Here is a 27,342-nt window from a genome sequence, read left to right on the forward strand (position 1 = left end):
AAATATCGGGGATAGTGAGTGTGAGTCGGGTGGAGGGGCCGGGGCGGGGGATAACAAGTGTACACACGTTATGAAAGTATGACACACTTAAGGCATATTGTGGAGTATAAATTTGATGAAAAAAAGGTATATAGCCTACTTACCTTCAAGTTTGGCCAGTACAGAGCAGTTCTGTACTGATAACATGTCTAGCAGGCTGTAACATTGCGTGGTTCCTGAAAACATAATATTACATTATTATAGAATAAGAAAACTGGAAATGACGTACAAACTGACTAAGGATACTTTCATATAAACAGGAGAAATAGAAAGGGTATAGAAGGATGAAAGAGAAATCCTGTGATCTAGTGACGACTGAAAACAGAGGAAAGCTTATTTAGACTTGGGAGGAACGAAGACCTATAACAACGAAGTAAAAAAATTGTTTCATGCAATTAAAAAAGGGAAGTTACCGGGACACAGCAAACTCACGAAGGATCACACATAACTAGGTCTACAGGAACAAAACTGACAACTAGTTCATATGATGGATAAAGAAATGTATGGCAAGATTTGGAATAACAGAATCCATAATACAAGACAGCATCATTTCCGGAAGATTGTTACAAAACTTCAAAAGTTTCCAGAAGAGAAGAGAAGAGAAGAGAAGAGAAGAGAAGAGAAGAGAAGAGAAGAGAAGAGAAGAGTAGAGAAGAGAAGATTGACATCTGAAAGAATATGTGGAAGAAAAAGCAAAAAAAAAAAAATGAAAAACTGTTGGAAAGCACGGGATAAAACGAGAAGATGTAAACATTGGATTATTTTACGCGGTCATTAGATGACATATAGCCTACCGAAAGAAGGATAAGGAAGATGATGAAGAAAATGGACACGCAATAAAGTGAAAGTGTTATTACTAGGGCCCGGATTTAAAAAATGCACATCCGCATATGCAAATGCATATTTTGAACATTAACGCATATTTTGAACGTTACTGCATATGTAGATATATTTTTCTCTTATGTGTGATCGATTATCTAAGATTTCTGAACGAAATGGAAAAATGTAATGAACTCTGTATATGTTTTACATCCCTTCGCAATACGAGAAGGCTTCCTTGATCATGAACAGTGCTTTTAGTGTCACAGACGAATAATGACCCTTTTCACAACAGCTATTTCCTTCTTTCTGACATTTCAATCCATAAGCAACTACATAAGTAGAATCAGGCAGTCTTTGCCAGAAGAATGTTCCAAGCAATCAGTGCCAGTGTACAAGTATTGCCCAGTTACGTGCGTCGACGTAGAACGATCATTTTCAGCATATAAATTAACTCTGTCCGACAACAGAAAGTTATTGCCCCCTGAAAACATTGAAAAACTGTTAATAACCTACTGCCATAAATCATTTTACAAGGAATGAAACATGTATACCAATTTTACACAGTTAAAATTAAATAATGTGTTTGGTGCATATTAGAGCATATTTTAGTGCATATGTTCAACATTTTAGTGCATATGCGCATGCATATTTTTGGTGTTTATAGTGCATATGAATCCGGGACCTAGTTATTACAAATAACAACTTTCATTAATACAATAATGTGCATTAACAATAGAAAAATGTCTTGGTAATCCACACTGACATCCTTAGAAACATCAATGTTGCCAACTCATTTTTCACTTTGTATTCTTCTTTTCTTATGTGGCACCTGGAATATTGGGTACGTTTGTATTAATGTTAACTGAGAGCATTTAGAACATTTCATTTAAGAAAGAGTTCCATGTGGTGTGCTGGTGCGTTCTGATCCCGTGTGATTCCCATGATTAATGCACTATGTACAGCTGTAGAAGATGAGTTCTAACATGGAAATAAACATTTTACGGACCCTTGTCCGAATAACATGGGACGCAATGTGGGAAATCGTGAGGGGCGGGGAATAGGGAGAGATCCCCCCTCGAAAATTTTATCTCAAAGGTCCCCCCCCCCCACCAATAACATTGCCCGGGGGATTCTTTCATTATAAAATAATGAGAAAAATGTAGAATAACTTACATATAATTTATTACTGAAATTAATGATTTTTACTGTGCATAAATGAAATGGCGTATGGTTTTTAGTGCCGGGAGTGTCAGAGGACACGTTCGTCTAGCCAGGTGCAGTCTTTTTGTTTGACTCCCGTAGGCGACCTGCGCGTCGTGATAAGGGTGAAATGATGATGAAGACGACATATCGACGGTTTACTTCTAAAACCTCGTATGTTCTATCCATTATTTTCCTTAATTCTGGCCACGCCTCTCGGCCACATATGGATATGCAGTCCATCAGAACAATTTGCATTGTGTTCAATTTCCTATGCTGACGTGTAAAGGAAAATGGACCTTACCATACCGTATAGTAGGGATGTTGTTTGCACTCCTACAGTATAATGCATTTAAGGTTCAATTTCCTTTAGACATTAGCATAGGAAAATGAACACAACGAAAAAGTTCTGATGGGCTACATATCAATATGTGGCTGGAAGGCGTGACCAGTCTTAAGGAATATAATGGGTAGAAAGAGCATTGCGAGATACGAGGTTTTAGAAGTAAGCCGTCGATATACACCCGACCTTCGTGCCAGCGAAATTAACCATTGATGATTAAAATTTCCGACCCTGCCGGGAATCGAACAAAAGGTCAGCACGCTAACTATTTAGTTATGGAGCCGGACATATTTAAAAAAAGTCATCGGCTATAATTCAAATGACTGCCAGTCCTTGAGCAGTAAAAGAACGCGGCAGTGGCCACTCCGCACCTGCAGCCTATTGTTCGTGTTTCACTCTGATAAGTGCATCTGAAACCCGAGCAAAATATAAATTACTTGAAGCTCTCCCCCCTTCAGCTTACACCACTCCTGTACTTTTTGGAGAGGGTGTGTTTCCGATAGGTATCAATAGGACAATATTCACTTAAGGTGTGTGCAAAATTTGTTCAGTCAGCACATAGCCCTGGTAGCGGAAGGCTCCACTAATAAAGCAATAAATCAGGAGAAATCGCGCCTCGTCCAGCCTTTCTTAAGAAAGGGATAGTCTCTCATAAACATATCAACTGATTGTAATAACTTTCTAATGTTTAAGATTCTTATTATGACAACAAAATTTAAAAAAAGGATCAAAAATGTACATTTCTCTGAGGCAAGGGGTAATTTACAGGGGAATTTTATAAACCCTCCCCCACCGGATACTGCCTGAAAAAACTAGTATTTAAGCACTATCTTCCTTCTCCCCCCCCCCATTTCTTTTTGATTTCGTACCCTGCATGGGAGTATTGTGTCCTGAAAGTTTGGCCGCACATTATTGTTACATTCTGCATACATTTTATAAGTAAATACTGGAATACCAGATAAAGATTTTTGCGTATGATGTTACATTGTATGGAATAATAAATAAGCTACGGAGTAGTGAGTGACTGTAAAATATTCTCAACGATGTTGGGACGTGGCAAACAGATAAGTAGCGAAATTAACTCATGGAAAATCTAATAAGTACTTCGGTGTTAATATAAGGAAATGTCTTCATTCCGGTAATCACATAAACGGTATTGTATATAAAGGTCTCTTCGTATGGTTAAGAGGCTATTGAGGGGTTGTAGTAATGAGATAAATGATAGAGGCAGTGGCGTACGCTGGGATCAAGAGGTGGGCTACCACTAGACTTGATGGTTGGTTTAGGGTTTTAAGCTGCAGCCATTAGGCAACAGAGAAGGCTGGTGTGTTGTCAAGGCTGCTTCACAAGCTACTGCCCTGGCCTCTGCTACTGTCAATAACAAACACCTCATCAGTGGAAATGGTAGCCTAAGCTTTAGCAAATTAAAGTCCTTAGCTTTGTGTCTTAATTAATAGAATGCTTGCCTCCGGTCCAATAGCCTCGGTTTAATCCTCAAAATTAACCCCCTCGTACTCTTAAGTCCCCTGGCTTGGGGACTGGGTAGTTATGACGTCTTTGTCATTCATTTCATCCTCATTAGATCACCACCAAGCCTATACAGATGCCATGCACCATTATTATTATTATTATTATTATTATTATTATTATTATTATTATTATTATTATTATTATTATTATTATTATTATTATTATTGCGTTCTGGCCTACTAACGACTACGTTACTATTTCAATTCTCCCTCCTTAGTTGTTCTTTCCTTTTCTTCCAGTATTCTTTCATTGTTCCACTGTGCTTCTTTTTACTGTCTTCAGTCCACTTTCTGCCTGTTTTCTTTTCCTTCCTCCCTTGGAATCCTTCCATTTGTTAGACTATCTTCCTAAAAATCTTTCATTCCAATAATTCTTCTTCTCGTATGTTGTTCCTTTCCAGGTCTTTCTTGACTTCTTGAATCCAGGTGGTGGTTGATTTCTTTTCCCAAAGGAACTTGAAGATTCGTTTACTTACTCTATTGTCATCCATTCTATAAATGTGTCCAAGAAATAGCAATCTCCTTTTTCTTATTGTTTCTGATATGTTTTCTCTGTTCTGGTAAATTTCATTGTTACTTCTTAATTCTTCTTTCTAATATTTATAAATCATCAAGCTTGTAGTTCAGTGCTGGGCATTCGCTGGCATACAGGGATTCTGGTTTCACTACTGTGTTGTAGTGCTTTGTTGTAGTAAGGATGTAAAGGAGAGGGCACATAAGTCTCTGGTAAGACCCCCAACTATAGTATGGTTCCAGTGTATGGGACCCTCACCAGGATTACTTGATTCAAGAACTGGAAAAAATCCAAAGAAAATAAAACATTTATTGCAGCAAAATAGCCATACATTAGTGAAAGGTGTTATAATAATTTAACACTTGCACCATTGGTCGCATAGTCTCTGATTGATCTAGTCCTCTTGTTGCAGAATTCTAAGTGATATCGTTCACATAACTCTCCACATAATGTACACTTGCATGAGTTTGACGGTTCGTGGTATGTTGTGTTTTCGTAAATGACATGGTGGAATCCATGTACTGCAAGTCTTGTAAACACGTGCCTCGTCTCAAAATTTGCTGCTGTCCATGTACGATCGATCATGGCCCCAGTTCCATAGAATTCCGTGGGTACTTCTTCTCTTTTCCTTATTAGTGTCCTTAGTAGGTTCTCCGATGCCGTCCTTAAATCCTCTATGAGGAAAGTTTCCCGTGCGAGAAGGTATACTAATCTGGTTCTTGTTGTTTTTGCCACTCCGATTGCCCTTTTGATGTATGTTGCTTTAACTCTTTCCAATGTTGCTAAGTTCTTTTCATTCAGGTGTGTCCATATAATTTCAGTCCCATACGTGAGTATTGGAACGATTTTCGATTTGAAGAGCGCCATTGCTGTGTCAAGATTTAGTGTTCTGATGAAGCTTATTTCGTTTATCGCTCTAATTGCTTGTGTCGCTTTCTCTATTGTGTGTGGTGAAGCATTTTGCAGACGGCTGGAGTGTTATCCCTAGATATTTGTATTCTTTGGTGATAGATATTATTTTCCCTTCTAAGGTGATTCTTGTCGATTTTGGTATTTGCCCTCCTGATCTTAACACCATCATTTCCGTCTTCTCAGTGTTAATTACGAACTTGTGCTCAATGCACCATTTTCCCACTTCGTCTATAGTGTTTTGCAGTTTCTTTAAGCTTTTTGAGCCAATCACAATATCATCCGCATAGGCGTATGCTGCTACATCTTCATTTTTTTGCAATTTCCATAATGTCCTTCGCTGCCAGGATGAACAGCGGAAGGCTTAGTGGGTTCCCTTGGAGTACACCATTTGTTTGAATAATTGGTTCAGAAAGGTCTAGGCTGTCCGAGATTCTTATCTTGTTCCATTCATTTATGGAGTTTATGATTCTTGTCCAGACGCTGTCTCTTCCGAGAGTTTCCTCGAGCGTCCTTTGTACTAATGCTCGGTTCAGGAGATCAAAGGCTTTTGTGAAGTCTATAAAGATTGCATAGTATTTTTCCTTCTTTTCGATGGCTTCCCACATCTTATTTAGCAGTAGTTCCACCGCTGCGAGAGTGGATCTTCCTCTCCTAAACCCGAATTGAGATTCTGGGAGGTGCTCTTCTACTGTGTCCCTTATTCTTTCGGTGATTAGTTTTGTGAATACCTTAAAAGGATTGTTTTCCAGGGCTATTCCTCTGTATTTATTCGTGTCCTTAGGGTCCCCTTTCCCTTTAAAAATTACCTTTACTATAGATTGTCTCCACTGATCTGGGATTTTGGCTATTTCTATGCATTTATTGTAAAGTTTCGTCCAAATTGGAGCTAGTAGATGAGCTGTGTCTTTCAGGTATTCATTGTATATCGTATCTGGTCCTGCAGCTTTTTTTCTTTTTGTGGATTCAATAATGATTTGAACCTCAGTTGAAGTAAGTGGAGACCGTGCTGCCGTCTCATGCGTTGTATGCACTTGGTTGGTTTCCAGTGTTCCTTCTCTGAGGGTCTCTTTGAAATGTCTCGTCCATTCCTCCATGCTGATACAGTGGGTCTGTGCCTGCTTTCGAGGGCGGATTGCTATGAATGGGTCTCACCTGGTTACCTCAACTATTCTTCTTCCTTCTTCACTGTATGCCGTTTTCTTCTCCCGTGTTAGTGTTTCGTAGCAACTTCTTTTCTCGGTGTATGTCTGAAGGAGTGTATGATTCTCGATGTCCGATTTTAGTCGGTGTAGAGCTTGAAGCACCTCTTTCCTTAATAGGAAGCACTCTTGATCGAACCATGCTTTTGCTGTTCGCTCTTTCCGTGGGGCTGGCTGCTTGTGTTAAGAGTTTCTCCAGTTCATGCACGGCTTCCTCAACATTTTAGTTGTCGATTAGTGTTTTGATTTGTTCCATCTGTTCTTGGCATTCTTCCACTTTTCTAACATCCAATCTCTTTGAGAGTGGTCTCGTTTCTTGTTTTTTATTTGCCTTCCATTCATTTTGTATGTCGATGCTCATTGGAATGTGTTTTCTTATTGGTGTGTGGTACGCGCACCAAACTGGATTGATATCCCCTTTTATTTCTCCTCTTATGAGGGCGATGTCTATAATGCTTTTGCCGTAAAAATCCAAAGAGAAGCAGCTCGATTTGTTCTGGGTGATTTCCTACAAAAGAGTAGCGTTACGAAAATGTTGCACAGTTTGGGCTGGGAAGACTTGGGAGAAAGAAGAAGAGCTGCTCGATTAAGTGGTATGTTCCGAGCTGTCAGTGGAGAGATCGCGTGGGAGGACACCAGTAAACGAATAAGTGTGGGTGGTGTCTTTAAAAGTACGAAAGATCACAATATGAAGATAAAGTTGGAATTCAAGAGGACAAATTTGGGCAAATATTCTTTTATATGTAGGGGAGTTAGGGATTGGAATAACTTACCAAGGGAAATGTTCAATAATTTTCCAATTTCTTTGCGGTTATTTAAGAAAAGGCCAGGAAAACAACAGATGGGGAATCTGTCACCTGGGCGACTGCCCTAAATGCAGATCAGTAGTGATTGATTGATGATTGATTATTTTAAGTTTTGTTGATAAGAACTTTTTGTTGTAAGTATTCTTAGTTATACCGTAAGCTCTTTCAATCTTTTGTATCCTCTCCTCTATACCAGATATTTCTAAACCATTTTCTTGAATTGTCTCACCCAAATATTAGAATTTCTTTACCGTACCTTTTCTGTTTCTATTTACATCATTATCAGCGGCCGTATCCATCGTTCACAGCTTTATTAGCTTTCTCTGGAGATCAGTAGTGGTGTACGACCCATGATCATGGGTTCGATCCCAACCAGCAAGAGAACACTAAACCTGAAAGATTGCAGTACATTTGAGCAGCTCTACCAGTGAAAAGAAAACTATATATATCTTCTATAACAGCAACCCTGCAGTGTCATCCTACAAGGATATAGAAGTAAACGCGAATGAAATACTGACACTCTGTTATATATATAATTAAAAATCCACAGCCTTTCCAGTAATTTGACCGGGTCAGGAATGGAAAGAATGAAGCTCCGATCTAGCGGCGAGTATAGGAATCGTGCCGGGTGTCGAAGCCTGTCACACTCCTCTGGGACAATGGTTATTGACTGACTGATGAAGTGAGATGATATTGGAGAGTATCAATTGATCAATCAATCAATACTGATCAGCATTTAGGGAAGTCGCTCAGGTGGCAGATTCCCTATCTGTTGATTTCCAAGTCTTTTTTTTTAATGATTTCAATGACATTAGAAATTTATTGAACATCTCCCTTGGTAAGTTATTCCAATCCCTAACTCCCCTTCCTATAAATGAATATTTGCTCCAATTTGTCCTCTTGAGTTCCAACATTACCTTCTTTCCTACTTTTAAAGACGCCACTCACATTTATTCGTCTACTAATGTCATTCCACGTCATTTCTCCGTTGACAGCTCGGAACATACCACTTAGTCGAGCAGCTCGTCTTCTTTCTCTCAGTTTTCCCCGGCCGAAACTTCGCAACATTTTTGTAACGCTACTCTTTTGTCGGAAATCATCCAGAACAAATCGAGCGGCTTTTTGGATTTTTTCCAGTTCTTGAATCAAGTAATCCTAGTGAGGGTCCCATACACTGGAACCATACTCTAGTTAGGTTCTTACCAGAGACTTATAAGCCCTCTTTTCTTACATCCTTACTACAACCCCTAAACACCCTCATAACCATGTGCAGAGATCTGTATCCTTTATTTACATCCCCATTTAAAGATGATAGTGAAAACCGGAGTACCTGGAGGAAAACCTGTCCCGTCACCGCTTTTTCCAGCACAAATCTCACATGGAGTGACCACGGAACCCAGCGGTGAGAGGCCACGCACTGCCACCTGAGCCACAGGAGCTCTCTGTTATGTATATAATTCAGTCAGAAGTATGAGGTGAGGAAGTATATACGATGAAGAACGAATGGTTTTCTTTAGCATCGGCGATCGGACTGAGCGAAGCCCACCACATCTATCAGCCACCCCCACCCACGGTCTCCGCACCTATCAGATATTCAGCAGCAAGCCGCGCGAGATGAGTCGAGGGGAAAGGGACGCAGAGCGTGGGCTGCAAGATCAGTCTCCGATGCCTTGCTCTCAGAAATACCTGCGCCTCAATAGCGTATGATTGCACGCATCTTTGGCTCACAGTTACCGTCACTCCTCACGATGCTTCCCCGATATAGGATCTGGTCCACTACTTCATATCTACCAATGCTGTTAACATTTGGCAAATTCAGATTTACCTTGGTTTTACTAGCTTTGATTCGTAAACCTATTCAGAACTAACAATTTCGAGTTTGCACATCAGTTCTTCAAGCTCTTCTTGAATAGATGCAATGAGAACTGTGTCATCGGCAAAGCGGAGGTTCAAGATCTTAATTTCACCAATGGACACCACTCCATCCCACTTATTTAAAACGCCTCGCATGATGTATTCACTATAAACATTGAACAATAATGGTGACAGGTTACATCCTTCACGGACTCCCTTTTTAACATGACATTTGTAGGACAGGACAGTCTATCTTCACGACTGGGTGATGAGGGTCATGTAGACTCTTCAACAAGTAGATGTTGGGTGGCGTCACCATCTCACCCAAGGTTTTCCATAGCTTTCCCCCACGAAAATTTAGGAGTGTATGTTCAAAAATGATATTTCCACCCTAAGAAAGTTGTAAAAACTCAAGGATACTTATAAAAAAGGCATATGGAACATACCATGACTTGGAATTACATCTTTCTGTTTTGGATTGCTCATAGCATTCAATAGTATTCACCTACTGCAATGCATGTGGACACTCCAAAATAATCAAACGCTTTTTTTCATAATCGAACGAAGCTGAAGTACTCCCCTGTTTTATCTATAATCTATCTAAGTTTGAATATCATCTCTGCTTTTCACAAAGCCAGTCTGATCCAATCCCAGTTGCCAGGAGAGAAAGTACTCCAGCCTCTTCTGTATCACATAGAGCAGTGGTTTTCAACCTCTTTTGGGTACATTGCTTCTCGGAACAACGCCATTATTTCCGTGGCTCCCCTATGAGATATCCAGCAAAACATATCGTTATGTTTTACATTTACTTCCAGAATCCCTGAAAACATATACTAGCCAACGTACAAGGAAAAATTCGTTTATATAAAGTGTTGTACGAAAATCCTTTACTAAGTTATTAAGAAGGCAGAACAGATTATGTTCTTCTACTCCTAAGATTTTTGAAAATTGAAACCTAAAATGAAAGGAAAAATTTTAAATTTTGAATAAAGTACATTTTGCCTCAGAAACATTTATCACCACGAAACTGGAGCTTGCTTACTGTTTCACACATTATCAAATCTTGGCACTAAAGCTGCTCTCATTTCCTTCTCCACACAGTCTTGATTTACTTGGTTTTTGCGACAGCCACTGCTGGAAACCTACACACGCAGAGATTGCAAAGGAAAATAATGTCTTCATTGACTTATTTTTCTAGCTTTGGAACTCCTGTCTTACAGAATACTAAAATTTTATCAACGGTATTCATGAGAAGTTCACTTTTAGTGAAGAATCTGATGAACGTTCCATCAGTTCTTCCTCTTCTGCAGTACCGAAGGAACATCACTAGTGAAGGGATTTTGAAATCACTGATTCTTGTCACAGTTTTCGGGAAAGTACGTTTCAAAATAAGCACTGAATTGAGGTAAGTGTCCTTCAATTATGGAAACAATATCTCCAATAAATTCTACTTAATTTCCAGTTAAGAAATGCTGAAAACATGAAAAGTAGTCCATTTATCTCCCGTCATTGATTTTCCTCTTCCAAATAAGAAGTTTCTTTCTGAAACCCGAAACTTCATAATAAGCTGACTCAAGTGTGTTGCACTTCCCGCAGAGACTTATTCAACGAGTTCAATTTTGCAAAATGATCACCTACATAAGCAACACTCAACAGAAAATCAGTATCCTGAAAGCACATGGCAGTAACATGGTTTTATTCTTCTACATTAGAACAGATTTTCCAACGAAGTTAAAAACGCACGCTAATATAGTGGCCTGAAAACGGTTAGGATTGATGATCAACATGAGGGCTCTAGGCGTAAAGGGTAGGTATCGATAAATGTGTACGAATAATAATATAGATTAAACTCACAGAGAGCAGATGCAAAGTTATAAAATAATTTCACCACATAATAAAAGCACATAAATGTTGAAAATAAAACCTTATTCCAATTGCAGTGTACATTATTGCGTTGTACGTATTACCATACCCTCATATTGACGCAAATGTAATAGACTGATATAACTTTAAGACAATATTCTTTAACCCATGGGTAAATAATGCCAATATCAGCTCGAATTATTATTATTATTATTATTATTATTATTATTATTATTATTATTCTTTGTGAGGTATGGCTATTAAGTGTTTACATCCATTTATTATTAGTATTATTGAAGATCATATTATTTGTGAGGTTATGTCATGACACATATGCTGTATATATACATATATATTAATATGAGTTTAGTTAATGTAAGAACACGTAATTAATCGTATATAAATTATTATTACCTGTATATATGATGAATAATCCACTACAATATTGTGCAACACACCGTAATATCCAGAATGTACGACGAGAACTATGTAGAACCTTCCTTGCATTGTAACTATACTATTGGGCATTATAGAATTTACGAGAGGATGTGATATATCCTTCTAGAATGCTTGCCAGGCACATTTATAAGGAGGCAGACTTGATGGTGTGATTCTGACGACATGTTACTGTAGCTGTCAAATGTTTTTCAAGATGGCATTCGCATTCTTTTAATTCTCCATAGTCGTGTTTTGTTTGTGATGACAGTTGATTAGGTAATGCGTGTATAATGTGAAAATAAGTTGGTGTGTATAATGTGAAAATAAGTTGGTGTGTATAATGTGAAAATAAGTTGTAAAGAATGAAATGTACACAACTGACAGCATTTTGTGTGCGTCTTTATGGATACATCAATATCATTAGCTAGAGTACTCACATTAACATATTTACACATCGGAGTATTCAACGATGAAAGGACTATCTTTCGATTAGGACTCCTTGCATTGACAAGCGGTACCAGTAAATATAAGAATTGGGCTGGAAGTTGTGTGTGAGGTAATTCACATTGTTATTGCTTTTTATCAAGGTCCTGAAATGGTTACATAGGTATAGAATAATCACTATATCACGTCGTCTTTAAATTTTCAGTTTATGCCTTGTTGTACGCAGTCAGCTGTTACCACAATCTAGACATGAATCACTCGCATATCAACCAGCCGGAGAAATAAACCTCCGCCGTCGTTCATAGTGTTTTAAAACAGTTCCGGCACATATCCGATAACTTGATAGGTAAATAATTCAATAAAATGTGACTTTGACAGAGTCCAGCCAGTGTTAAACACAGCTCGTCTGCACTAATTCTGTTACTTCCTTTACATAGCAAATGAATATAAATCTCACACCTGTTTATACACTCTAATATTCAAATATCACATTTTAACAGAATATTAACCAGTCTTTTAATGCATTATACAATCTGACTACGTTTTACCAAACAGCAGTGAGATATATTCCACTTGCTCCTACTTTCCATAAAAGTTGTACTTTGTGACGATGCACACTTCTAACAGTTGACAATCTTAATATCATTCCTTAGATCAATTAATATTTTGCAATCTTGTTGTACTAATTTCGTAACACTACGTTAATTTAAATATAAAATAAACTATATTGTAAATATGACCTGTAAATTATAGTACACTGTTATTAAAGAAAAAGAAAAAACATTAACTAACTGAAATGTTCTTAAAAATTCTTAAAATGATTAGTTATCCTGAGAATACTTTACAACTACGTATAGTAATTAATATGTTCACCAGTTAAGATTAAAATGTGGTGTTCATTCATTAATAAGAGATATTTAACGCAGAAGTAATATTACGCAACATGACGCCAACTGTAAGGGCATGATGCCACATAGAACGCGGGAACTCAGGAGGAGATTCCCTAGGCAGGGTGTGGCTATGCACAAGTGAAACAGAAGATATGTGGGAGAAGGAAAGAGAGATAAGAAGTACCATACCACCCAAACAATATTTTAAGCGGGAGTAGTCTGGTTCACCACATCACGGGAATCGAGTGATATCTCCTCTCTCTGAAGGCTTTCCAGAATAATAAAAAGATGGAAATTATCTCCAGAATTTTAAGAAGCCATTGATACGTTTAACGCTGTTAACAAGTAATGATATTAATAACTACGTAATAATCCGACCACCGTGGGAAACCGTTTAGTGGCTGCATATCAAACTCAAGAGGGTTTCGAGGGAGTTTCCCCAGCGTCGCTTTGCTTTTTGCTCCTTATAAAAGCTGAGTGATGTGGAAGGAGGTTGTTCATTCGACGGTGAGATTGCTGCTAGTGCGTGTCGCGTGTCTATCTGTATTCGGGCCAGAAAACTTTGTTTAGGACAAAGACTGTGATTACTTTAGTGCAGTTGCGCTAACGTTTATTCAGTGGACCGGTGATCCATGAACTTTCCAGTAATTATTCAATCGTATGATTGTATTTAGACGCTTTACAGTGAGGTCGCGAGTGCCTAATTAACCGACTGTAGACAATGCCGTTCATATAGACTTCATCATGAGGCGGTACGGGTAACCACGTAAATATATTGTGAAATGCGGAAGAAGTGCAAGTATAGACTAAAGCCATTTGTGTTATTCCCGCTAGACTTATGAGTCTGAATCAGTCGAGCACGAGATAATGACAATTTGTTCGACGGATTAGGTTGATGATTTCAGATAGTAGATATATTGCCTATATACATTCGTGCGCGGATATCCAGATAAAGGGAAACAATGACTTTTAACGTCCCAGGTCGCTAATACTGATTCTGTCTCAAAAATTAAATAAAAGTACCCGGAGTGCTGTGCTGTTAATAAATTAGGCATTTCATTCCATTGAAGACCTTTGCCGTGTTTCAAGGGACGTGTGATACGAGACCTTCCGACCGTAACCGCAAGAAGACGGCCTCATGAACGAGCTACCCATGGAGACTAGACCCAGAGGATCGACCCAGGACCACATCGTTACCATGATGGGCTGAGTAGGCACAGCCTAACCCTGACAGAGGGATAAGGAGGTCATCAAATGCCAGGTAAGGGAACCGTATTTGTAGGCATGTGTTGGGATTGGGGGTTCGTTACCCAGAAATGTAGTAGTTAAATTTGTAAATATTAGTATATGACTTGATTATAGCCCATCAGGCTATTTATTAAGATGATTTTTAAAGTACTAAAATTGTAAATTATAAATAATTTATGTAGTAGATAGCGACGTGAGTATGTTACGTGGTGAGAAGGAGAGTGCCTAATGTTCCTTAAGGTTGTTTAGTGAATATTAGATCATTATATTCCTTAGTGTCTGCCGTCGGATAAATTTTTCTTGTAAGTAAGGATTATTTGGAGTAGTTTATCATTCTCTCTATTTGGAAAGATAGATAGATCTGCGTAACGTAGTGTTTGCATGCTGCCTGAATATGATTTATGTGCATGTATTTACTTGATCAACTCCGGGTGAAATTAAACCACATTGTAGGCTGTGTCATTAAAATCTTTGATTCCTTTTTCCTCTGCCAAATGGACTTGAACCTTGGACCTAGAGGCTACCAAGAGCACGTCATAAGTATAGACGATGGTGATTTTATGAGAAATAGCACGGTATAGTGCTTTATATAGAATAAATTACTGACGTGGTGGTCAGTTATTAGAGCCCGATATATAGAATGAGAATTATCTCCTTATTTGTTCTATGGCTTATTGGTTTGTCAAGAGAAGACGTGATTAAAAGCCCTTTGTAATATTAGTCCGGAACGGAGAGAAACCAGGCCACTGGCACCCTTATTTATGATTTTTTTTTTGTGTGGGATGGGGATGCTTTACTGGCGAGACGATCAGGTCAACGTCCCAACCCTGCACCCCGGCAAGCCGCAGCCATTTTTAAAGCCAAGTGGGGTAAGATATTCTTCTTCAGGCAGAGAGTTATTTGTGACAGAGATCCTTTATTTTTGTTTCCCCTTTTCTTTTCCACTTACTTGTCAATATTTATGTGTATTTGTATATATGATGTCTTGGTACTAAGGGATAAATATTGTTAGTCTATCTAGAATGTACAAGGATTGTTCAGAGGATATGGGTTCACGTCCCTATGAATTTTTATATGTAGTTTGGTAGCATATTTTTTTCAGTATTTGGTTTACTTTAGTCGCCGCTTGTAACATGCCTAGTGGCTGTTTACATGTAAATATTTCCCCAAAATGTGAGGGAACCTTTAGTAATAATGTTATTTCTGCGACACGTCTCTAATCCTAGCATCATGTTTATTTTATAGGTCTGTTGGTGCTGTTCCATATAAGGGACCTAATTTTGGTTCACTGATCTACTCTTACGCAAGGCATCATCACGTTATTTTATTTTGTAACGTCATTCATTCTATTCTTTGGGAATTACAGATGTAAGCCTTTATGGCATTTATCTTTTGCACTACGAGTGCAGGCTATTGTAAAGAAAAAGAAAATGGTTTGTAAAAACAGAAACTTATGATTTGTCAAATTATATATTTAAATAGCAACTGAGTTCCTCATTTCCGTAATTTAAGGTAATAGAGTTATATACCTGTCCTAACGTACTCTCGTCACAAGAAACCCATCTGCCGGTTGCAGCTAGGCTGGTGCAGTTATTGACAGACAGGTAAGCAGGTAAGTTCGGTAATGCATTATTGTTTTATGCCCTGTAGGATATAGTGTCTGTGTAAAACGTGTTATGACTGTAAAATGTCGTGCGCACATCTTTAATAAAAATGGGTCATGATTAAGAGTTAAACATGAATTATGAAACTATTAAAGTATTTTACGTGGTTCTGTTTCAATCAGAATGTTCTATAATATATGTTCAATACTTTTCTCCGATTAGCGTAGTTCACGGGATTTCCTCATGGTAAAATTTCAACTCACATACTGCAATTTATTTTGGTATTTGTGCTGTAATTGTAATAAATATCTCCGATATGATTGTACTGAGGTAAGAAAATAAGGAAAGATATATATTCGATGATTAGTTCATACCATGTGACTATCTTCTTCTTCTTCATGTGTCATGTCCTCGCAGAACGTTGGCGATCAGTAGCATGATCTGTTGTTTATTCATAGATGTTCTGAACAGAGTAAGTTTTGTCACCCCAAACCACTGGCTCAAGTTGCCCAACCATGATGTCCTACTTCTCCCCGGACCACATTTTCCATTAATTTTCCCTTGGAGTATTACTTGCAGAAGGTGGTATTTAGAGCTCCGCATCATATGACCAAAGTATTCCAGCTTCCTTCTCTTGATGGCAGTGAGAATTTCTGGTTCTTTGTTCATACGGTGCAAAACGTCTATATTGGTCATTTTAGCTGTCCAAGGTATCTTCAGCATCCTTCGGTACGTCCACATTTCAAATGCTTGCAACCTCTTGCACATGGTCTCAGCTAGTGTCTATGTGACAATGGCGGTTTCCAATTACACCTCATATCGGATGATCTGTGGACTCCTCTACGGCATGGTTTTTGCATTCAGTTCATCCTCCTTGGACTTTACTGCTTGATGTTGGTGTAGAGATGTGGTATTGGTTGTTTATTGGTCCTCGTTCCTTACAGTACGAAGACATCAACTGCATATTTCTGTGATTGCCAGGAAAGATATCGATGGCTTATTTCTAAAACCTCGTATCTCCCAACGTTCTTCGTATCCATTATTCTCCTTAAGACTCGTCACGATTCCAAGCCACATACGGATATGGAATACAAAAGAACAATTTTCGTTTAGTTCATTTTCCTATGCTGATGTGTAAAGGAAAATGAACTTTAAATGCATTATTCTGTAGGAGTGTGTTAATTTGCGATGCAAACAACATCCCTACAATACTGTGTGGTAAGGTCTGTTTTCCTTTACACATGGGCATAGGAAAATGAACTCAACGAAAATTATTCTGATTTACTGCATATAAACATGTGGCTAGAAGGTGTGGACAATCTTAAGGAGAATAATGGACAGGAAGAGCATTTTGAGATACGAGGTTTTAGAACTAATCCATCGGTATTTTCATTTTGCTCGACTTATCCCTTCGATGTTCATCTTACAATCTTACAAATGCGCAGAGATGGTCCAATTCTACGAACTTTAAAGTCCTGAAAAGACCGCCCATATCTTTCTTATTCATTCTTTGACAGAGAGGTCTTTTTCGACAGTTAGGTCTCATATCTGTTGCTTTCTTATTAATAAATTTACATCTAGTTGAAGACCCTTCTAAGCAAATACAAGGATTCAGCCTTCTCAGACGTCAGTCAAGGATCATCAACCGGATACGAACAGGACAAGAAAGTTGTCGATATCTGCTACACAAATGGCGATGGGCTACCTCTGCAAATTGTGGCTGCGATGCCTTCTCGCAGACTGTCCATCACATTGTCGCTGACTGCCCTCTTCGTGCTTTCAGAGGAACGATAACGGACATCCATCATACATCAGTTGAAGCAATAGAATGGGTCAGAAAACTGGACCTAGAATTTTAACATTGTACGAGCTTGTGACTGTGCACATTTGTCCACAAACTTTGCATTAAAATGTATATGTAAATAACTTTGATGCATCACACGGTAGTTTTGGTACTCGTGCGGAAACCAATGTCACTCACTGGTGATGGAATGTTTACGATGTCGAATATGTTCACTTTTCACTCAAATTATATACTTCTTGGAAAAATAAAAGTATAATCTGGCACTTCAGTTCGTAAATGAAAATAATCAGATTTTAACTGGCTTCTCTCCCACACGATCACATAAATAAAAGTGAGATTCATCAGACCATGTGCCATGAGCTGAAGTTAGTGTATTTCGCTTGCATTAAACGAAATTTCACTGTTCAGAACTATCACGAAATGTTTAAATCAGTTTACAGTTCGTCTCTCTGCTGATTTCTTATATACACTTGTTTTAAATTTAACTATAAAAAGTATGCATGTGCTCTCGAAAACCGTCATTTTGTTCGTAATACGCACATTTACACCCTTATCTCAAATGTATTGAAATTTACAATGATACTGAAAATTCATACCTTATTTACAGTCAGTCAACCTAGTCAGGAATGGTATGAATGAAAACCCCATCTAGCGGCGTGGATAGGTCTGTGCCGGCTGCCGAAGCCTATCGCACTCGTCTGGGGCAATGATTAATGACTGACAGATGAAATGATATTGGGGAGTGTTGCTGGATTGAAAGGATGACAGGAAACGCGGAGTCAAACTTGTCCCGCCTCCACGGAAGCTTGGAACCTTACTATCGGGGCTAATTAAGGGAACAGTATATTTCCTCTGGAAAGCCATCTAATGCCGCTATAAAATAAGAGAAACATAAGCTCAGTCCCCATATCTTGTCACATTTTATTGCAAATCTAGCTTGAAGAGGTCAAGTTTTAATGAAGATCACCGCATTTGTGACATTTTCCAGGACATCATTCCAATCAACACTGTGCAGGTTTCCGAGGCAAGATCAGTTCACACAAACACGCAATTCCTTGAAGGCAGGGGCCGAAATAGACTGTAAATAAGGTATGAATTTTCAGTGTCATTGTAAATTTCAATACATTTGGGATAAGGGTGTAAATGTGCGTATTACGAACAAGATACAAAATATAAATATACGGCATTTTACAAAAATCTAAATACTTAGCCTTTTTTTCTTTGTAAGTTGACACGGCTGCTTTCTTCATCGCTAATACGGAAAATTTGGCTGCGCCTCTGGAAGACATTAATTTCGCCCCAGTGCGACATTTCAAATTCCGCGTGATCAGCGATGAATACCTGCTGGCCAATGCTAAGCTGGCACACTGAGTACCTGGAAACACGCCTCGGCACCTCCTCCCCTCCACGCTCCAATTGGTTCAACACCGCACGTTTACATTCTCCCCGCGCTTGCCGGCTGCGGTAGCTAACCAATTGGAGTGGGGAGGGAATGAGGTGCAGAGGCGTGTCTCCAAGTACGCAGTGTGCCAGCTTAGCATTGGCCAGCAGGTATTCATCGCTGTTCGCGCGGAATTTGAAATGTTGCAACTTTTAGTCCCAGTAGTTAACGCTCTAATGAATCTTGGCACCCAAAATTGATGCCGACATCATTTTTACGTGTACCTCAATGTGTTTTCCAAGTTTCATCGCGATCGGCGACTAACCCATTGCCGATGTTTCCGTGTTAGACCCATCACAGCATGGAGTCGTTAAAGGCAGATCAACTGCTACCAATTTGGCAGTTTATTTATTTCAGATGCATTGGACAAAGATAAACAGGTTGATGTGATATATACTGACTTCTCCAAAGCCTTCGACTCTTTACAACACGAGGCCTTGTTGAAGAAGTTGTCAGCGTATGGATTGTCCGAGAGTACTTTCGAGTGGCTGAAGAGTTATTTGAAAAAACGAATATGTTTAGTCAAGTCCGAGGGTTTGATCTCTGACCCTTACCAACCTTCATCTGGCGTCCCACAGGGAACACGGTTAGGGCCTCTTCTATTTGTTTCTAAATGATATTACTACAGTCGTTCAGAGCAGTAAATGTCTCTTGTACGCTGATGGCTTGAAACTATATAAAGTCATAGAAGAAGACAGTGATGGCGATTATCTACAAGAAGATCTGAAACAAATATACAAGTGGTGTGATAAGTGGTCCCTTAAAGTGAATAAATTCAAGTGCGGTGTCATGTCATTTACTCGGAAATTAACACCTGTATTTTATAGATGGAAAATCAGTGGAGAAGCTTTAAATCCTGCGGAGGTGTTTAACGACCTAGGTGTAATTCTTAGTGACAGGAATGACTTATCCTTTGAGAAACACATCGATAATATTATAAAGAAATCTTTCAGAACTACTGGTGTTTGCCAAAAGGAATTGTAAAGATATAAGTAATATTACATATGCCAAAACACTGTTTTGTTCCTTGTTGAGACCCCCTTTCGAGTATGGTTGCGAGGTGTGGCTCCCCTATCAGAAAGGCCACATATACCATCTCGAGAGTGTACAGAAGAGGTTCATGAAAGGATTAGTTTTGGATTCATGGGCATGCAACTCTCTTCAAGAAGGTATGACGAATGTATAAAAATTCTTGGAATGAATCCGCTGGCAACGCGCCGAAAATGTGTGAACGCAATGTTAGCGACTAAATGCTTGAAGAGTAAAGTGGACTGTCCGGCTATACTGGGGTGGATTCCACTTCATGTTCCAAGCAGGCGAACAAGGCAGAAATTTACATTCCACCTGACCAAATGTAGAACGGTTGCACATAAAAATTCTTGGTTCATAAATCGGCTGGAAGGGTCACTCGACATTTTTCAACACCTTTCCTCTGCAATTCATAAAGGTCTTCTCAAGGGTGGAACGTGATAATTTTTTAAATGATGTAAGTAGTCTGTATAAAATATGTAAAGTTGTATATCTGTATAATTGTCTATATATGTATATTTGTATACATTATTTATTTTTTTGTTTAATTTTCTATAACATCATTTGCAATTTTGACACCCTGGAAGTGATAAAAATATTCTGTTCTATTCTATTCATAACTAGTTCAGTCAATATTTTGTCATCTTAGCTGATACAAAATTTTACTAGGAGAGATATTGTGACCTTAACAGTAGAGGATAACATACTTGAACATAACTGACAGAAACACCAACAACAAAACTATGATAGTCGCTCCAAAGCCAATTTGCCACATTTTCCTTACAAAGCCTTTTTTCTATATATTTGCTAATTGTAGAGTACATAGAAGCACCCTACTGCTTATCATACTGTAATTTTTCAATATTTACACTTATAATAATAATAATAATAATAATAATAATAATAATAATAATAATATTAATAATATTAATAATAATAATAATAATAATAATAATAATAATAATAATAATCTTCCTTTCTTAATGCATGTACACTCCAGGGTTGGTTTTTCCCTCGAACTCAGCAAGGGATCCCACCTCTACCGCCTGACAAGGAGTGTCCTGGAGCATGAGACTTTGGGTCAGGGGTATACAACTGGAGAGTAGGACCAGTACCTCGCCTGCTAAACTGAACTGGGGCCTTGTGGGGGTACGAGAAGATTGGAAGCGGTTGTCATGGAAGAGGGAAGGAAGTGATTATGGCCTTAAGTTAGGTACCATCAAGGCATTTTCCTGAAGGAGAAGTGGGAAACTGAGCAAAACCACTTCGAGGATGGCTGAGGTGGGATTTGAACCCACCTCTACTCAGTTGACCTTCTGAGGCTGAGTGGACCCCGTTCCAACCCTCGTACCACTTTTCAATTTTCTTGGCAGAGCCGGGAATCGAACATGGGCATCCGGGGGTGACAGCTAATCGCACTAACCACTACACCACAATAATAATAATAATAATAATAATAATAATAATAATAATAATAATAATAATAATAATAATAATGTTATTTGCTTTACGTTCCATTAACTACTTCTGAGACGCTGAGAGTAAGAGAATCTGTAGTATTGAAGATGAAAGGTGTAACCAGGCAATGTGTCGGTGGTAAGATGTAAGTGACGGCACGTGTGTCATGGCGCGAAATTTGAATGATGGGCAGATGATCCTATTTCTGGACACTCGATTGTTTCCAATTCCAGATACCAATACATAACAACGATATATTCAAAGCTGGCTAATTCTATAGGTTAAAGATACCACCGACATGTATAAAGATATAATTATCAAACATAATTACTCTTTTACGTTTGATAACATTGGTTCTCGAACTATCAGTTCAACTTTTTTTTTTTTTGCTAGTTGCTTTACGTCGCACCGACACAGATAGGTCTTACGACGACGGTGGGGCAGGAAAGGGCTAGGAGTGGGAAGGAAGCGGCCGTGGCCTTAATTAAGGTACAGCCCCCGCATTTGCCTGGTATGAAAATGGGAAACCACGGAAAAACATCTTCAGGGCTGCCGACAGTGGGGTTCGAACCTACTATCTCCCGAATACTGGATACTGGCCTCACGTAAGCGACTGCAGCTATCGAGCTCGGTTCAGTTCAACTTAGAGGGGTGCCCAACAAAAAGGGGTTGACTTTTTCTTCACATATCACCACAGCAGTGCTGTAGACACATTCTGAAACGATGAAATTGCACAGTAAACGCAAGAATACTATCTTTTCTGACGGGAAATCGCGGCAGCTTGTAGGTAGGGCAGGATGACAACTCATTACAAACATTAGTCGTGACAGAAAAATCCCATCCATGTTCATGATTAAGCTGTTATTTATTCAGTAATTATAATAAAATTATAGAAAATATATAACTAAGGCACAATTGTAGTGCCACTTTAAAACTTCACAACAACACCTCAAATACCAAGTCACCACGGACGGAACAGGTGTTCTTTTGTCAGGCCTTGAGACTTGAGATGGGCACATGCATGGCAGCAATGCTTACCTTTCGCACCTCTTACCCCGCAACCACATACTTCTATCACTTGCTTCTAATTCGAATTCCAGGTGGAATGAGGAAGACGCACCCTGAAAACCTAAGCCGATTGTATATTGCGTTCATGACGCCTGAGCCCATATCGGGCAATTTAGCACTTTTAACAGGACAGACTGATATGAACCTCAGGGCTGACCAGCTTCGGTTATAGAGGGGTGTCCATGACAGAAGGGAAATGAGGCTCTACCTCAATCCCGTCCTAAAAAGAATTAAAAAATACAATACATGTTTACGTACTTTTGTGGTATTGACTATTTCAGTGACGTTTCTGCACGAACGGGAACATGGATTCAGTGCGGTCTGGTTTCCCGAAGTATGTGTGGAAACAGCGTGAAAGCGTGATTTTGTTAAGTTGAACAGTGGGGGAACGAAACCATCGTAGCTGTCAAAAACATGATGTCCGGGATATGGCACACTAAGTTTCAGTGACGACCGGATTTAAGAGCATCTCTTCCTGTTATCGTTTTCAATTAAGTTTTAAAATATTGTTTTTGTGTAAGTATGTAATATTATATCAATCAATCAATCAATCAATCAATCAATCAATCAATCAATCAATCAATCGATCAATCAATCAATCAATCAATCAATCAATCAATCAATCAATCAATCAATACTGATCTGCATTTAGGGCAGTCGCCCAGGTGGCAGATTCCCTCTCTCTTGTTTTCCTAGCCTTTTCTTAAATGATTGCAAAGAAATTGGAAATTTATTGAACAACTCCCTTGGAAAGTTATTCCAATCCCTAACTCCCCTTCATAAACGAATATTTGCCTCAGTTTGTCCTCTTGAATTCCAACTTTATCTTCATACTGTGATCTTTCCTACTTTTAAAGACACCATCCAAACTTATTCGTCTACTGATGTCCTCCCACGCCATCTCTCCACTGACAGCTCGGAACATACCACTTAGTCAAGCAGCTCGTCTCCTTTCTCCCAAGTCTTCCGAGCCCAAACTTTGCAACATTTTTGTAACGCTACTCTTTTGTTATTACACCCACTAGTATCAATGAAGCATATAATATGAAACTGTATATACTTCAGTGGTAGAAATATTCACTGCTATGCGCTATATCCAAAAACATCTGAATCGTGGGGATATAGGGCCTCCTACCCTATATAATTTGTTCTGACCATATTGGCTACTAACTTTGCGGTGAGAAGTGCTACCGTTTCTCGGTAGAATCACCGCCTGGATTATTGGGCAGTGAATGTGGCTGTGTCATAATGTCGTTCCACTGCATTTCACTCGCCATGTCATGCAGCAATTAAAGTATCATTATTCTGGGGGAAGGGTAGGCCGTGGTGGGCCACTTAAATGACCTCCACGCTCGGCCGATGTATTCTCCATCGACTGTTCTTGTTACGTGAAGATCGAAGTAGAAATATTGTTTCTTTCGTTCAATATTACATTCCTTTAACAGTGTTGTGAGTTAAGGAATGCGTGATCGTGGGACAGTAGCGTGTGAATCTTCGCGCATGTTAAACAATAAACAAACTTACTGAGACCATCACACGAGAGGGGAAATGATCGGGTGCATTCCTTGACTGAAAGATATGTCTTAATCACTGTGCGTTCTTGCACTACGTGCGCAATTACGACTTATTAATAAACAAACAATATCCAAGAAAAATTCTGCATGATTCGAAAGAAGGAAGTTTTGCATTCCCTTGGAGCATTATATCTGTCTTCGTCTACCATCCATCCCGCTTCTCCTCCCTTCCCTGATGCACAGCAGAGGGCAGCGGTTTACACTCTGGCACAGAAGTACGGCAATTTCGTCAATTTGAATCGTGCGCCTGGAAGCAACAAGGTAACCCCAGTTTCTCTAAAAAACAAATTTTCTCCGCCAATCCGACTGCGCTATCGTCAATATATATAACACGTAGAGCATCCACGAATTCTTTCTGTATAATTTAGATTCACTCTCTATATGTGGAAGATGTACACCTGGAAACAGTATTATGAATCGCCTGACGACTTTCCTGTAAAATTCTGTTTTCACATAACTATGAACCTGTATTGTGTACACACGTCGGGAATTGTGAGAATCACACTCCGAACCAACACTTCATAACTCGAGAACAGTTGGAAATACAGATCGACACTTGTTAAACGTTCTAAGCACGGAGCACAACAGTGAGGGAATTGCCGTGCTTGTTGGTATGTCGCGGAGGTGGTCATGCACAATGAGCCGGCCGGCCGGCCGATAATAATAATAATAATAATAATAATAATAATAATAATAATAATAATAATAATAATAATTCTTGGATTTAAGCAATTAGTACAGAGTAAATCACCGACTCTGACAATAGTCGTTTCCACAGTTTATAGGATAACATTATGTACGAAACAGTTAGTTCACATGCAATAAGGCCTTTAAAAAAGGCCTTATATTCACGACCAAACAAGTGGCTGTGCGATTTGGGTCACATAGCCATCAGCTTGCATTCGGGAGATAATAGGTTCGAATCCCACTGTCAGCAGCCCTGAAGGTGGTTTTCCGTGGTTTCCCACTTTCGCACCTGGCAAATGCCGGGGCTGTACCTTAATTAAGGCCACGGTCGCTTCTTACCTATTTCATCGTTGCCACGAAACCTACCTGTATCGATGCGAAGAAAGGCAAAAATTAAAAAATGCAAATTAGAAACCTAAGATTCACGTTGTTCCATCTTGTAAAACTGCAACAACAACAACAGTGACTTGCAGTAGGTGCATGATAGTGTACTAAGAAGAAATACAGCAACATACCAGTAAAGAACGCAAGCAATGCCGCAAATAGTAGAACTTTGCTTCCCATTGTAAGGAATGAAGAGGTGTCCGTTTCTGCTGGCCTTTATACTCGTACGTGAACATTTGACGTACGTCGAGTCAAAATTAAACATTCGTTATCATGTCCCATGATAAGTAGTCAAGGAAACTAAATCATTAGGTAAATCTGCCAGAGTGACCTCTACCATGCTGATAACATTCTCGCGCAGTAGTTGCCTTTATCTACGTTCTACTACGACGCTGAAGAATAATAAGCACAGGGTTATTCCGCACTGTAATGGCGTTTGGATTTTACATTTTGGATAATTATCAGATAAGTGGTAATCCCTGTATACAAAGAAAATATTAAATTTAAATCTTTGGAAATACTATACAAAATACGATTTCAGCTGTTCGCGATTAATGTTTTTTTATTTTATTTAAATTTTACATTTTATCAGATTTCATTTCGTACCCTAAAGGGGTATGGAGGTCCAATTAGAGGCTGATGCTCTCTCTCTGGTCGGGAGATGTGTGGTGATTTTACGGTTCAGTGAAGGACGAAGGAGAAGGGATCAACCGTGGCCTGTAAATAGGAACAGTCCCGCCATTTGTCTGCCCGGTGTCCTGGTTTCATAGTCGCTCCTTTTACATACATTCCATAGCTGCCTCAGTGGACCATTGGCAGAATGTCCGACTCATGACCCCAAGATCGCGGTTTTGATTCCGACTGATATAGACGACTTTTGAAGGATGGTTAAACATTTTGGGACTTAGGACTACTTGATAGGAGAACTGGAAACGATGCTAAGGAAAGCAGCACGTTTGGTTCTGGGTAAAATTCTACAAAGGAGTAGTGTTATATAAATAATGAAAAGTATGAGCTGGGAAGACTTGGGAGTAAGAAGACGAGATTTTCCACTATGCGGTATGTTTCGAGCTGTCAGTGAAGAGATGGCGTGAAATGACATTAATTGATGAATGAGCTTGAGCTGATATTTTAAAAGTAGGAGTAATATGAGGATAAAGTTGGAATTCAACAGGACAAATAGGGCCAAATATGCATTTATAGGACGATGAGTAAGGGACTTGAATAAATTATCAAGGGAAATTTTCGATAAATTTACAAGTTCTTTGAAACCATTTAACCCTTGAATTTAAATGGGAGTTCTCCAATGAACAATCCCTCCTCATGGGCTTGACAATTCAGAAGTTTCTGGAAAGTCAGCCAAGTGCTCGCAGTTTTACTGTCCCCAAGGTTGAATTTTCCTTGTTTATTTTTAAAACACATATTTCTGGGGGTGAATCCATTGATTTTGTTCTTTAACATGCTGTAGAAGTCTCTCGTGCTGTTCTTCTTTAATTTTTCCTTTGTATGGAACAGCTGTTCTTTCTCGTACCTCCTCTTCGTGTTTCGAAGGATTTTTGCCGTGAGTTTACTATATTCCTTGAAGTCTCGAATGTTTTCTGGTTTGAACACCATTTATTCTATGTCTCGGACCGTTTCTGCAGGGTTACTTCAAAATCGCCGTTCCACCACGGGTATTTTTCTTTTTGGCAATAATCATAGTCGTTTCATCTGCTTCCTGGACACTTCTTGCCATTTCGTCCCAGTTCGAAGACTCCAAGACCTCATGTTCTTGTCGGTACTCCTCAAGAATCTCTTGGTTTATCTTGAGTACGTCAGCTCGGTATCTCTTTAATTTTTGTGGAGGTTTCTTGTTGGACTTTGGAACAAATTTTACCTTTACTCAGAATAGGTAGTGGTCGGAATATATATTATCCCCTCCGTGAACTTTAACATTCGAGATTTCCAACGGGTTTGATGTGGCTACTTGGTCTATTTGAAATTCGCCCAACATAGGCTTTGGTGAACGCCACGTCATTACAAATTTCCTTTCTCTCTTGAACCGACTGGATATCAACTTAAGATTGAATGCTTCACATACTTCCCTAAGCCTTTCTTAATTTAATTTTACGGCATCTGCCATGAATTTTTTATCTTTTTCCACCTGTGCATTGAAATCACCCGTTAGTATTTTGACAAAATGATGTGACGTT

General features: G+C 39.0%; 1 protein-coding gene across 1 annotated transcript in view; it reads right to left on the reverse strand.

Moving 5' to 3' along the window:
• LOC136856712 (phospholipase A1 VesT1.02) overlaps positions 1 to 25,323 on the reverse strand; it is a 103,004-nt gene extending 77,681 nt beyond the window's left edge. Inside the window, exons 1-2 of the mRNA XM_068225623.1 lie at positions 25,282 to 25,323; positions 144 to 215 (exon numbers count right to left, since the gene is read on the reverse strand). Of these exons, the coding sequence (XP_068081724.1) occupies positions 144 to 186 (43 nt within the window). The 5' untranslated portion in view covers positions 187 to 215; positions 25,282 to 25,323. The remainder of the gene's footprint in view (positions 1 to 143; positions 216 to 25,281) is intronic.
• Between the last annotated feature and the right edge of the window lie 2,019 nt (positions 25,324 to 27,342).

Source organism: Anabrus simplex, chromosome 1, assembly GCF_040414725.1.
Source record: "Anabrus simplex isolate iqAnaSimp1 chromosome 1, ASM4041472v1, whole genome shotgun sequence".
NCBI lineage: Eukaryota > Metazoa > Arthropoda > Insecta > Orthoptera > Tettigoniidae > Anabrus > Anabrus simplex.